Source organism: Lampetra planeri, chromosome 12 (genome assembly GCF_965212315.1).
Source record: "Lampetra planeri chromosome 12, kcLamPlan1.2.h2, whole genome shotgun sequence".
Classification (NCBI taxonomy): Eukaryota; Metazoa; Chordata; class Hyperoartia; order Petromyzontiformes; family Petromyzontidae; genus Lampetra; species Lampetra planeri.
In genome coordinates, this window is record NC_136118.1 from 9,957,980 (window position 1) to 9,972,961 (window position 14,982).

Genomic DNA, 14,982 nt, shown 5'->3' on the forward strand with positions numbered 1-14,982 from the left:
TTGATGCAGCTAATCTGGCTGTGACGGTCCCACCTGATGACGGAGACTTGTGTTGCCTCCGAAACGTCGTGATTTTTGTTATATTTTATTTTCATTAATTTTGATGTTTTACCTACGTGACTTTACCGAAAAAACCTAAGAATACAATGTAATACAATACACTATGAGGCATTGTCAAAAATAAATAAAAAGTCCATCCCATGTGTTAGTGAATTTTTAAATATTTTAGGCAGGAAATGTTTTAAAATTAAGATTTTTTTTCTGGGGGTGACCCCCATACCACCTGGAAGATTTGGTCCCTCCCAATGTTGACTCAATGGCTACGGCCTTGCCTCTTGCTGAAAAAAATCGAGCAACGGTGCAGCACAGAAATACGATTATTTATAAATGATCTATTAAAAATATTTACACTCACAATTTCTCATTTATCTGTCCAAGGGCAGAATATCTATGGCTGAAGGTCCCTCCATCATAACCAAACCCACCCTCTCACCCCGTAACACAGGTTCTTGAGCAGAAACGAGAGGACATTTGAGTTGCTTTACCATTGCCTTCAACACTCAGCAGGCAGTTTAGCGTGTAATCATCAGTATCACGCGCTTAAAGTGATAGCTCAACACATTTTACAATAACTGTGCCCTGAAAGGAAAACAATACGTAGTGTTAGGTTTATTTTGATTTGTTAAACGGATGATCCCGTTTAGCCAGTTGCCCGTGGTGCGTTTGAGCAGCAGCAGCAGCAACAAAACAAAAACGTGAATATTGCAGAGAATGCGATTAGCCACCGATGGCTACGAACGGTGCGAAAGAAGTTCAACACACAGAGCACAAAGATAAATGGCGCAGAATGTGCCCTATTGTGTACGTGTATTTGTTTTGCCCATTGTGCCTGTGCATCTCTGCCAACGGAACATCGGCATCGCAAATTATTTCCGTTGAAGCTTCAAGTGGAATTGTTGTGTGCAACGTCCCTATTGGACAATGTTGCATACTACATACACAGCAGAAGGGCGCCGAGTGTAATGTGATCCCAATTGCTTTGAACCTCTTTGCCGATACCGATTTGTACTACTTCGTGGTTTTACCGCAAGGGAAAAATATCACGTGATTTCCAGACCTCAATCATCAAGATAGGGTTCACCAGCGATTAGGAAAACACGTGCGATCACGTATGGCCCTGCAAGTGTATACATTGTACTTGATGAAACTCTTTACGAAGCTCTATCTACTTCTGGATGGTGCTGTGTTGACTTTGTTCCCAGACAGATATGATTGGTTTTGGGAATAAATACCAGTTAAGCTTTCCCATTAAAAATATATTCCATTAACTTTTGGGTTTTTATTAGTGGAGCATATACGAGCCCTGGATAATGATGGATTGGTGACCACGATGCACAATACTGTACAGTTATGTGGAGGGCACCAGAGGCCTGGGCAGCAAAATCCATTGTTGTAATGTACTATGCTCTCACGTCTTTGCTTCTTGCCTTTAGCCCGCACTGACCAGCGCTGTAAGGTTATGGTTAAATAACCCCAAAAACTCGCATGGGCAGTGGTTTGACGAAAGGGCTGGACATGTACAATGCATCACTAACAGCAACCTTTAGTGCCAATGCAAAATAATTTGAAGGTATTGGAAATGTAATGATTCCCAAACACGTGGCCTCTTGCTGCAGTTCTGATCATATATTTTGTTACTACTTAAAAAACAAAAAATTGCAAGGTTATTCTTGACAAAATGAACAACACTGCCTCTTACTTTTACGGAGTTATGTTAAGCAACGTTAAAAAACCACCTGGTTCCAACATACGTGGCTTTGCACACCCATCGCACCCCACGCACCACTTCATACGACTTCAAAACAGTTGCACACAGACGCTCTTAACCACTTCTCCAAACAAAAATGAGAAGTTAAATATTTATAAATACCCAAATCATTCCACAGTAATTGTTTACATGTGATAGTTATCAGAGAAGAGTAGATTTATATATCATTGCATCAGCCAATGAATCATTTTAGTTTGTACTGTCCACAATAATTGTAAGTTAGAAGTTAAGTTTCCGAGTCAAGCCAATTGAGCTATACAGATCTTTTTCAAGGGCGACTCCCCCGGCAAACAGCAGCAGCATCGCGTTACAAATGACCAATTGCGCATACTTTTCCAAAATAAAGAATTATTTTCATAATACTGTACAGAGACTCCTCTACTTACAAACATTCGACTTACGATCTTTCAGAGATACGGACCTGTCCGTATGTCCAGTTGCCTGTTCGAACAGAGTCGTAAGTTAAACTGCCGCGCAATAGATAGCGGAGGTGGAAACTACACCTGCAGAACATGAAGAACCAGTGGCGTCTACATCTAAAGGAGATTATACAACTTGTAAAACCATTCCCCGTGTTTAGTGCCATACAACGGGTTTGCAATCAACAGGAGTCAAGTTGAGCTTACGAACAAATCGACTTACGAATAGACCTCTGGAACCTACCTCTTTGTAAATAGAGGAGTCCCTGTATTACCTTAAACACAATTAAGCACATTCACATTTGAAAATGTGTGATGTCAATTGGGTCTGTTTAAAAGAGTACTTTACATAGATGGCAAAATGGATATACCAATAGAAGACGCCAGATGGTTTCAAAATTTTTGGAGCAGCTACACTTTTAAACCATGGCGAGGACTTATGTAACTGCTGCCGTGCAAGGCTCCTCCCGCTCTGTGGACATCTGTGAAAGGGCTCCCACTCTGTGCTCCTGGACATCTGAAAAAGGTTTATAGCTCACCGGATTCCTCCAGTATAAATATTCCGTTTATATCCCGCGCGCATTGAGATCGGATTGCAGCCCGAACTCCGTGGGTGAGGGCCTTAGGCAGCAGGGAGAGCAAAGAGGCCCAGGACAGGACAGTGTGACGAGGGGATCCATCCCTCCCCATCACCACGTGCAAAATAAAAGCCAATCACAACAGTAGGTCCAAGGTCAAGATCGAGGCGAAGGGTGCCGAAAAGATCTTCAGACGTGGACATTCAGAGCTTTGTGTAGAAGCACTCATTCGATTAGAGGAAATATATTGCTGGAAGGATTTTAAAATCTGACAACGCTCTTCTGTCTGAAAATTTTATATTAGTTTTACCACAGCACAGGCGGGAGGGCATGAGGCTAGAATGAGAGCATTGGAGAAGAGTTGCCAAAGTTTGGGGTATTGTGTCAGAAGAGGTTAGCGTTTTTATCACTCAATTGGAATTACACATAGCGATGATCAACCAAATACTGGCAGCCTAATGTCTGACTGCAGGCCAGGTGCCACATTGTGCCCACAGGGACGAGCTTGCCAATGTTTGAGACCCAGATAAACTGTAAAGCGCTCCAAGAAACTATTGTTCATCATTATTACTAAATATTTTCAGGGACAAAACCAATCGACGTGTGCTATTAAGGGCCGTTGGCCAAAATGTCACCTTTTATATCTATTCATTTTTAGGCAGTGTTATGATCACATATACAATAAGTGTATTGTTTTATAAATCCGCCTCACAAACATAAAAGCAGCACACACACACACACATCTTTCCTGCCTTAATTACTACTCAGGAAATTCGGATTAATCAAGTGCACATTTATTATGTCATTTCTGTAACAGCACACAAAAATTACACTCGCCAAACTCGCAGATGAAAACGAGAATGTAATATGCTACAATTTCTCACATTTATCTCCAGCTACCAGTGTCCCACACTTCCCCCTCCTTGATAGCTTTGAATAGCCACCCAGGACTCTCGGGTGGCTAGAGTTTGTGGCACGGCATTGTAGGGACTTAATTTAATTTGCGTTTACACTCAACAGACTGCCCCAAATGCAATCCATCCACTTATATTCACACCAGTCAACATCTTCTCCAGCTGTGACCTCAAACACATATTGGCCATTATAAAGTCGCATAAACAAACACACATTTTGAAAGCAATTCATATTTTTCTGAGCAGGGCTGACAAAAAAAGCCCTCAATTGGTCCAGTATATCGGTGGCGCGCGAGTATGAATTAGTCGACAATATTTTAATGCAACCACTTTTTAACAGAATCGAAGGCAACCCGGGCCAGCCTGGTCAGATTTGGTGGACGGATCTCTCCCCGTGGGGGGTGTTCAATTGGATGTGTGGTGGGCGAGTCGGGCGGCGAGCTCCACCAGAGTGCGTGTGGGACGCCCCGCCATGCCCTTGCTCAGGTACGGCACCTCGTCCTTGTTATCCATCACACCGGCGATGTCCAGGTGGGCCCAGTGCTTGGCCGTCACGAACTCCCGCAGGAAGGCAGCGGCCGTGCAAGCGCCACCGGCCCTGCGCTCGCACAAACACCCACGGCGGCAGCACCTTGTATGTGGACGCGAGGATCGAGTACAAACCAGGCATATCGGCGATTCACCCTAAACAAGCATTTAAATGAAATGTCATGATTCTGAGTAGCGATTCGATTGAATAATCTACCTTTTGTCTGGTTTGTTCTGCCTCACTGTCTCGTAATGTTTTTGTCTGGTATCATCTGCCTCCTTTGTTTTAATATCCTAATGCGATATAAGCATGGAATTGGCCTATCATCATGAATAATAAATCAATGATTTATACTCTTTGGGTCTTTCGGTAAAGTCACATAGATAGAAAATTACAGATCAACCCGTAGCAACTCAATCTGCAAATCCTGCAGTACCGGTTGCGGAGCAGGCGTCCACACTCCATGAAACACACAAGAGGGGTGCACGCATGCACACGCGCATGCACGCGTGTGCGAGCTCTCACCGGCTGTACTTGCCAACGTTGTTGATGTCAGCGAGTTGCGAATCGGCGATTTGTTTGGTGTAGTGCTGGAAGAGAGGCATCCTCCACACGCGGTCCCCCGTCTGCACACTCGCCTGCCAAAGCATTTCCACATCACACGCAGACAGCAGGTGGTGAGAGGCGTCATTGGCTATTGCCAAGATACCTCTCCAATGAAGATAGCATTATGAAAAATCAGAGGGTATGATGTGGCCATCGGTTCAAATATACCATACTTGCCAAACACCATCCTATATAGTAGGCCGATTCATTCGATTCACCCCCATCATGATTCGATGGATTCATGGTCATAATTCAAGAATAGGAGTCATGTGAACCGTTTACATCAATTATACAAATCTAAAATAATGGTTTCACAAAGAAGATTTGATGCATGTACTGACAGCATAAATAGTACATTTGCTACAGAAACAGCTGGATCATTACACGCCTACTATTCAAAGAATTGTCGCAAATCAGGGCTTCGATTTGATTCAAGAATGAATTATATTTCGTCTCATTGTTATCATCATATTGGTATTATGTCTCATTTGTTCAGTTTTGCGTTCTCCAAAGAACCTTAAGAGTTAATATTAGTCGATGGATATATATATTGTTACAACCATACTATTTAGTATTTATAGCAGATGTGGAATTATGAACCTCTCTTTCAGTAGATGAGCCAGTAACCTTACTACACTGAAATATGAAAGAAAGTTCAGGGAACAAAATTGCGTTGATAGGGAATTCATCCTCAGTGTTAGACAGGTGATTGGAGCAAGAGTAATATCTCACTTTAGAGGTCAATCAATGGCACTTTAAAAAATAAATTAAGCCTCTAGCCTTTGAATACAGATGCACGTGGGGGGTGCGAGGAATTCCGTGGAATGATAGGCAACTTAGAAAACATGAATATATTGTAACAAGAGAGCATTGCAGATGGAATTTAGAGGAGATGGTTGCAATGGATGGGATACGTGTGCAGCAGGGTGGAAGAGGCCAGGTTAGCGAGAGGAATCAGAGTGGCACCCCCCGAGATCGGTGACCAAGAAGAAGCCCTAAAGCCACATGGTGGGGGCATAGTGCAAGCAAGCACAGACTTTGGGAGGTCACGCGTTGACTCTGGAAGCTGTAGGAGCTAGCAGAAGCCATAGGGAGGTGTACACGCGTCAGTGGTATTTCCCCTGCACACACCCCTTGACCCCCATCTTTGCTTGTATTTACTCATGAAGCTGCTGGATCCTTACCTCCATCAAGTGTGCCCACAGCCAGTCCGAGTTGGTGAAGACACCGGTTGCTGCAGAACCTAATGCAACGCTCATTGCTCCTGCGCAGAGAACAAAGTCGCACGCCACCACCATCATTCACCACTGAGTAGCGGTGGTGATGTCACCAAAGTGTTTGTGCCAAGCTAGGCGCACTTTGTGTCCATATGCCTACTTGCATACAAAATGTAATACAATATAATTCGTTCTTAAATAACTCTGTTCATGTAGAGCATCCCAGAGAATGTTATAGCAAAAAGACAACTGAAAAAGCAATTGGTCAAGAAATCCGGCAAAAAAAACTGAAACTGAACAATCTCAATCCAGCCTTAAAGTTTAGTTACTAATCAAACAAATAATAAACTATTTAATAAAATTAAGAGGATGCATTGTCCCAACCCCTGAAATTTCCCTGAATAAAAAGAAAGATTTATTTTATCTACAATGGCTTAAATTTTCTGTTGCAAAACATGAACAGTCAGCTCCACTCTAACTCCTAATTTCTAAACTAATGACCTGAACACTCAGCAGTTCAGCAACACTGCCCGACTGCCAAATATACAAGACTAAATTGGAAAAACACTTATCAAACCTGTCTCTGTGGCCACAGACGTTCATGAGGTGTGGTTGACCAGGCATCAGAGGTGAGCTGTGTACCGGTAAGTGTGGCCGCATCCAGCACTGCCCGTGGCTGGAACGTATCCGCGTAGCACAGTGCGTCCGCCAATATCAAACGTCCCTCTGCATCCGTGTTGTCAACCTGCAATGTAAAAAAATGAAAAGCCAATGCACCGTGTTCAACACTATCAATCAATTGCTAATATTGAATAAGCAGCCAACCTGCTGAAACTCTGCACAACAGAAGACTAAGTTAAAGCTCCGACCTGAATGGTCTTGCCATTTTTCGCCACGACAACATCTCCGGGTTTCGTGGCCTTTCCACTTGGCATGTTCTCACACAGCGGCACCAAACCTGCCAAACAATTAACCCAATCAACCCTTGGGTACAGCAGAAAGGAACGCCACCCACAATGGTGCATGAAAGAGTTGAGCATCGTAAGGATGAATGAGACAGTTTATTTTCTATTTGCAGCAACATTTGTAAGTAGCTCTAAAGATAAACAGTGAAAGTCGAGCAATATTCTTCCCAAAACAATGTCCGTGTGGCTCCTTTAAAAAGGCATCTATGAGTTAAAAAATTCATATTTTTGTGAAACTTTCTAATTTATTCAAACTCAAAAAATGAAATGTGGTGTTGTTGCTGCACACGCAAAACAAGCACTGATTGGCTGGCTTTGGTCACATGGTCCTCCTGGCAACCTGGTTCAATATGGCTGAATTATGCATATAGGGGCATGAAGATTTTAAAATAATACTGGTCCAATATTTGTGAATGTATATAGCACACGAGAAAACACATTTCTTACATTTTCATGTTATTGCCTTATTTATTTCTATAAAATGCCTGGTCATTTTTTTTTTAAGCCAACCCAGTGGCTTTTCTTGCCTAGATTCCCTGCCTGATGCCCTAGGCTGAGCTGCCCAGGCAAGGGGTGAGGGCAGGGGTCAGGCCTCTCACATATACTTGAACAACAATCATAGACATCAGCCGTTATTAAATCTAATGGCTTGGTAACACGAAACTGTGTTGCCAAAACCAAGAAACAAAGACGAATAGTTTAACATGACATGGCTCAATAATTGAAGAATGCAACAAAGTAATGTGCAGAAAAGTTGCAGCATTTAACCTTGGCTTTAGAGCAAAGCATAATGGATAGTTACGTGTAGCGGAGGGTGAGGTTAATACCGATTATGTGAATTGGCAGTTGCAGTTTGGCAGCTGTGGCAATGGCTGAGCAAACGGTCGCCGCACCACCCATGTCCGCCCTCATGGCATCCATGCCGGAGGAAGGCTTCAGTGAGATGCCACCACTGTCGTAAAGTTACAGGCAGAAGAAATAAGCATCACTGTCAAGTATTATTCCTGCCACCTTTAAGTAAAGCAATTACTGCGTCAAGCCAAACACTTTATACCAATAAATGTTGCAGTTGAAGGACAAAGACCAACACAATTTGTACAATCTGTTTTGATTTAAAAATGAATTCATGTTAATCCAGCGTTTTAGATTCCTCTGTTTTTACGTTTTACCCTGTGAAACAATGTGTTGTATAAATAAGTCAATCAAGGTGCACTTTTAGTCTCTTTACGCAGAATTGCATCATATAAATGGATCCCTGCTTATAAATCATCCAATTATATTTTCACACTTACACCTCGACTGTAAGACCCAGCAAACACGCTGAAATGTCATTGCATACAAACATTTCCTCGTGCATTTTGCAATCCAGAAAACGCAAGCACAGCAGAATTGGGTTCTACTGAGAGAATCATTTTCAACAAATATTGTTGGCTTTGGCCAATCAGGAGAGACTCTGACCATGAGTCATAAATAATGTGACGATGCTCTTTCGTCTTAACAAAGTTTCCTGACAATGTTTCCAATAAAATTTTAAGGAATACGTTTCTGGAAACACGCTTCCACCGCGTTTGCCAGGATTTGGCCAACCTGTCAAACGTGACGCCCTTGCCCACATATACAACGGGTGATGGCGCACCACCACCCCCCGCAGAGGCCCCGTGGTAGTGCAGCTCAAGGAACAGGGGCGGCTCCTCGGAGCCCCGCGTCACGCTCAGGAAGGCGCCCATCTGCTGCTCCTCGATCCACGCGCGCGGCCTCGCGTGCACCTCCACGGTACTTAGGGAGGACAGCTGCTCCTGGATGACGCGCCCGAAGATGGCGGGTGTCATGTGGTTGGCTGGAGCTTCCATAAGCCGACGGGCTAAGTTCTGCCCCTCCGCGTACACCACTCCTGTGGCCCACGCCGCTGCTCCCTCGCTGCTCATGGCAGAACAGGTGCATGTGGCAATCAGTATGGTTCAGGTAATAATCATTGCATCAGTATAGGAGCAGAGTAGTTGTTTCACTTGAGGTCAGCTCCTTCATGTTATTATTACAGAAAACACTGCCATGTAGACTCGTGGTAACTGAAATGCTTAAAATATGCATGAAAATTATGAATTCCTAAATAATATATTTATTTGTAACTCTTTATTCCTATAGAGTGGTTGAACGTACAAAAAATAGTGAGCCGATTGGACATCCATTGCTATGCCAAATAAATGTTACGTCTGTCTGTATATCCGTCCGATGAAGGTTCACATTTTTGTAAAAAATACAAAATCCCTAAAACCAATCACTATGAAACTTACCACAAAGCTTACCAAAAACAACGTCCAAATCTGTATTTTTTTGGGGGCAAGAATGACTAACATATTTTGTACGAGGCATTCATAATAAATTATGCCAAAACACGAGCAAGCAGGCGTTAGAAGGCACATGCGTCGGGTACGAGCACGCGCACTCACCGTCCGTGCAGTTTGGCAGCGACGCGCGTTTTCTTCTTCTTTTTGAACTCGTCGTATTGAAAGAGAGCGAGCACTGAGCCTTCAGCGGCAGCCTGCGCATCTCCACACGGGTCCACCTCCACCTCCGCGACCTCCAGCTCCTGCAGCTGCCGGCACCCAGCTGCACCCGCAGTCAAGTGCATCGGTACGCAGGGAATCAACACAAACGGTGTTTCGATTGAATTCGAGTGACTCAGAGACCAAGCTGTGAGGTGAATTAAATAATTACATAATTTACAGCCTATTGTCAATTCACTCCTGGATGAAGGCCTCCCCCCCATGCTGTGATAGTCACGGAAGTTGCCGTGACCATATTTTAACATGTTGGTCAGTGTAGATTGGTGAAGGGGGGGGGGGGCTCACGAGACAAGTTCAGACATCACTCGCCATTGATATTATCCAGAGCTGCAAATTGAACTCGCCCGGTTTACAGTGCAGCGATGACCACTGTGAAAGACATGTTGCTTGAAATGGGGCGACAACCGACGGCCCCAATTAGTGATGTAACGTGGTAATTAAAAAAAAATTGCGGACATCAAGTTCTATATACGCGAGTACCCATAATAAAGGTTTTTTGGTTAGATCGCGAAAAAATATAAATGTGTCATTAAACCCGTCGCCACCCAACACAGCCAATTAGTAAGGTTTGTCACAAAAACAAAACATGCCAATTCCTTACTAGTACAGCACACCGGTGTGTTGGAGAGTAAATCCACAATATTTACTGGTCGCGAAAGCCTACGTGTTATACGCGAGTACCTTCCGCGTAACTTTGCTTTGCACATCTACGAATATTTCATGGCCACGAACCGGTTCTTAGCCGTGACCTACCTGCCGCAGCTGCACGAATGGCTTCCTTCTGCTCATCCCACTGTTCCAACTTGTTTATCGGGGCAGATTTTTTTCCAAGTCCCACAATGACGACGCTGGAGAACTATCATGGCACAACACAGCAGACGGTGGTGATGGGTTCAGCGAGAATACAACGCACACTTTGCAGCTGTGTCTTCTCGTCTCAAATGTTGTATGTCTAGGACAGTGAATATATTTAACTTTAAATGTACAATCGTTTTTCAGTTTTCAGTTTCATTTATTAGGTATAGCCCTGCGAGCCATTCGGCTCTTGAATCGGGTGCAACCGCAACAAAAAAAAGACAAAAACATTAACAAGAAAACATCTTAAAGTGACTATGTGACTATGTGCAAACAGAAAATCCAGGAAAGGCAGATATAAGAATACAAACATATATTGTTAAACAGATGTTTTCGAATACAATATCCAAAATGTTACCTCATGCAGACCATGGAATATTCTGCTTTTGCCTTTCTTCAGAGCAGGTCCAGACCTTCAGAACGAAGCAAGGATTTTTTAAATTATAATTCATGATAGTGGATGTAAACAAATTAGAATTATAGTTTTGTTAATGAATTGAAAGAGATATGTCATTCTGCCCACAGCTCAGCTGAGAAAACATCACACTGCAGTGCTATCGATTTATTTTACGTTGTCAAAATAAGAATGAGTTCACTCCTCTATGCCCCGCAGGTAGGCATCACGTGTACACGGCCATAATGTTGAGACACAGCGCCACAAGGTGCCACCGAATCTGGCTCACGACTTAGAAATCCTACCACTTGAAAAGCTCCTCCACTCAATTGCAGTGTTAACAAACAAGACAGGGTCTGGAGATTAGCGCACTCGGTCATTTGCAGACCTTCATTTCCCACGAAGTGAAGGCAGGCATTGAACCGACAAAATTTGCTGAGTACTGTACTTTATATTGTACAGCTCGACTTGAAAATCCACTGCTGGATGAGCGCCTCCGTAGCGGGGACCATTGCCGTGGGTGCATAGAACAATAATGATCAATAATAAAAGGTGTCTTTGGTTAGATCACGTAAATATAAAAGTGTCGTTAACCCACCACCATCTAAGCCTACGTGTTAAACAATAATAACACTGTGTAACACTTTTTTTTGTTCCTGGGTAGTAAGTGTTATTTCCTAATGGCTTATGCCTCAAAAGTACAGAAAATTGCTATTTTTACCCACAAACTTTGCTTTTGTGACCAGGACAGTGATATTTTGAAATGTACCTATTTGCAATGCGAAAACAGGCGAATTTGTCTTTTCATTCACATAAAGTCAGAAAAAAACAACATGAATCAAAATTAACATGTATTTATACTAAAGTAATACAAAAATGACTACAAAAGCTTTAGACACCAAGGTGCACTACCACAGGCGGGACTGGCCACAGCGGACCGAGTTCTCTGTGGGGAGGAACAACGTCAAGTGAGAGCCACTGGTGGACCCCCGGAAGGTGCTGATGCCACCACTGCACATCAAATTTGGGCCTTATGAAACAATTTGTCAGAGCTGTAGATAAGGAGTCGGCAGTCTTCAAGTACCTTCAAGACTTCTTCCCTAAGCTGTCTGACGCCAAGGTCAAAGCCGGTGTCTTCGTCGGACCACAGATAAAGAAGATCCTGGAGTGCAATGAATTCCCCAAGAAGCTCACTAGTAAGCGGCTTGGGACAGCTTTGTCGCAGTGGTTCGTGGCTTCCTGGGCAATCACAAGGTCGAAATCTACGTGGAGCTGGTTGAGACTCTGGTGAAGAATTATGGCACAATGGACTGTAGGATGTGTCCCTCAAAGTCCATATCCTTGATGCTCATCTTGATAAATTCAAGGAGAACATGGGAGCGTACTCGGAGGAGCAAGGCGAGCACTTCCACCAGGATATACTGGACTTTGAACGCCGCTACCAAGGACAGTATAACAAGAACATGATGTGGGAGACTACATATGGGGGCTGATTCGTGAAAGTGATTTACAATATAATCGTTAATCTCGAAAAACTACTCACTTCTAAATCTTTTGTAGTCATTTTTGTATTACTTTAGTATAAATACATGTTAAGTTTGATTCATATGTTGTTGTTTTCTGACTATGTGAACGAAAAGACACAAATTCGCCAGTTCTCTCATTGAAAATAGGTACATTTCAAACTATCACTATCCTGGTCACAAAAGCAAAGTTTCTGGGGAATAATAGCCACTTACTATACTTTTTAGGCATAAGCAATTACGAAATAACACTTACTACCCAGCAACAAAAATTGTGTTAAATAGTTCAATGTGTTGTTGCACTGCCCTCTGCTGCTCGCTAAAAGGGCTACCCAGGGCTGTTCCATCCATTCTCAAACCATAAAACGGATCAAGAAGAGGCCTTCTTCCTACGCCGCGTTGTTGACGAAGGCTTTTGAGAGTGGACTTAACCAAATTTCTCGGTACAGGTTTGGGTTAATGTGGGGTGGAGAGGCCACGAACCAGTTCTTAGCCGTGGCCAGGAATCAAATTCGCGTCGCCGGGTTCACAGCGCAGCGCGCCAGGCACCGCACCAGCCTCTCTCTTCCCCTAAGCCCTGAATCCCAACAACGATATCTTAAAAGTGCAACACGACAACGATCCCCCGTGCAGCCTGTAACAGACTGGGGAGGGGGGCTAGTGCTGTTAGCGAGCAGCACCTATGATGAAGACCGGAACGGTACACGATGAGGTGGAGTGACCAGCAACCACGTCCGACCGCCATCGCACCCAGGTACTCATTTGAGGCCGAGTCGACCTAGGGGAGAGCCCGAGAACCGGTTCTGATAATCGCCGCTGATATCGGTCGTGAGCGGGCAATCGAACAGGGAACGACCCCCCATCACCTGTGGATTAGCTGGGTCAGTCCGCCCGGCACGCGGCTGCTGAAGGCTTCTCCGGCCGGGGTGAAGAGGCAGAGGGGCCCCGCTGCGTCGCCTTCCCCCGCCTCGTACACGCCCAGCACCAGACCCTTGCGCTGTCAACAGGAGGCAGGGGTTGATGTCAGGGTGGTAAAGCGACACTTGGGCTCTCACCTGATCAAGACGAAGGCGTAAAAGTCTTGGGGTTTTAACCCCATGGTGTAAAATATGCAGTCTCCAAAATCTTATTATTCGCTCTATCTCTCTGCGATAAGGGTCATTGCCCGAAACGTCCAATTGTGTTTTTATTCCAGTCTCTCTCTCTCTTTAAAAGGCTTGAATTACTTGAAGCAAAACATCTTTAGCGGGGGTAGAATGCAAGGAACTCCCCGATGTCGGCTTAAAATCCTCCATAATTGTCGGATTTCACAGCGTCGTCTTTTACCCCCCGAGACCATCCCCTCCCCCATCTCCACCCAGTGCCGTCCGTGACCTTCCCGCATCTCATTCCCCTGGGAGAACTCTCTCCAGGGGTGGGTGGGTGGAAGGGAGGGTGCTGCACGCTGCTCTCACTGACAGAGTCTAATAACGACCCATCAAAAACACAAAGAGCACGCACGCCTCACTTCACCTTCTTGCCGCTGTCGTTCGTCGCCTCCGCCGCGGACGCCGCGCTCAGCTTCCTCTGCACGCAGCCGCCCAGCAGGCGACGGTGGCCGAGCGATCTCAGCTGCGGCAGCAGCAGCGGCAGCAGCAGCAGCGGCATGGCCTGGGCAGGGTGGGGGGAGAACCACGTGGAGTGACGACCCCGGCTCTCTCCGCGACCACGTGGGTCACCGCGCGCGCGCCGACGTCACCACGCGCGTCGACGACGTCACCACGCGCGTCGACGACGTCACCACGCGCGTCGACGACGTCACCACGCGCGTCGACGACGTCACCACGCGCGTCGACGACGTCACCACGCGCGTCGACGACGTCACCACGCGCGTCGACGACGTCACCACGCGCGTCGACGACGTCACCACGCGCGTCGACGACGTCACCACGCGCGTCGACGACGTCACCACGCGCGTCGACGACGTCGGATGATACAGGGACTCCTCTATTTCCGAACGAGTTGGGTTTCAGAGGTACGGTCGTTCGTCGATTTGTTCTTAACGCGGTGTACGGCGTGTACACTGAACACGGGGAATGGCTTTAATCGTTGTATAATCTCATGTAGACGTAGATGCCACTGGTTGTTCTTCATATTCTGCAGATGTAGCTGCCACTGGTTCCTCACGTTCTGCAGATGTAGATGCCACTGGTTCTTCACGTTCTGTAGACGTAGATGCCACTATTATTTGGTTCTTTCGGTTAAGTCACGTCTAAAGATAAAATAATAAATTAAATTAAATAATAGAATACGACGTTTCGATTGCAACACAAGCAATCATCATCAGGTATAATGAAATAGCGACATAAAATCTAACCAGAAAACTATAGACAGACATATTAGCAGACAGATATCACCAAGATACATAGCGAGAGCAACACAGGTAACAGAGAGGGGTGATCGTCTCTGTGGGGTGGCCTTAAATAGACAGAGGGGGGTTAGAGAAAAAATTAGCATATCAATGAGTGGTCAACAGACGTGGTGCTGCAAGTACGATGACACGGCAAGCAAGCCTGAAAATCAGGAGGACACACTAAAATTAAATAACCTA

The 14,982-nt window shown here is 45.0% G+C and overlaps 1 protein-coding gene across 1 annotated transcript; it reads right to left on the reverse strand.

Annotated features, from left to right (window-relative positions):
- Nucleotides 1-3,603: 3,603 nt before the first annotated feature.
- LAP3 (leucine aminopeptidase 3) lies at nt 3,604-14,175 on the reverse strand. The gene is made up of 12 exons (XM_078599460.1): nt 13,905-14,175; nt 13,259-13,389; nt 10,834-10,888; nt 10,374-10,476; nt 9,504-9,663; nt 8,644-8,973; nt 7,884-8,008; nt 6,961-7,049; nt 6,734-6,836; nt 6,059-6,138; nt 4,794-4,906; nt 3,604-4,337 (listed from the first exon to the last, which is right to left on the reverse strand). Exons 1-12 carry the CDS (start codon nt 14,037-14,039, stop codon nt 4,145-4,147), a joined length of 1,617 nt encoding a protein of 538 aa, XP_078455586.1. The 5' UTR covers nt 14,040-14,175; the 3' UTR covers nt 3,604-4,144.
- Nucleotides 14,176-14,982: the final 807 nt, after the last annotated feature.

What these genes read in the sequence shown, in the direction of transcription:
- LAP3 (XM_078599460.1), bottom strand. Translation starts at nt 14,039, where the DNA reads ATGCCGCTGCTGCTGCTGCCGCTGCTGCTGCCGCAGCTGAGATCGCTC. An exon ending in CGAACGACAGCGGCAAGAAG is followed by an intron (nt 13,390 to 13,904) that starts GTGAAGTGAGGC and finishes TCCTGTTGACAG; the next exon opens with CGCAAGGGTCTGGTGCTGGG. An exon ending in GGATGCGGCCACACTTACCG is followed by an intron (nt 6,139 to 6,733) that starts GTACACAGCTCA and finishes TTCTCTGCGCAG; the next exon opens with GAGCAATGAGCGTTGCATTA.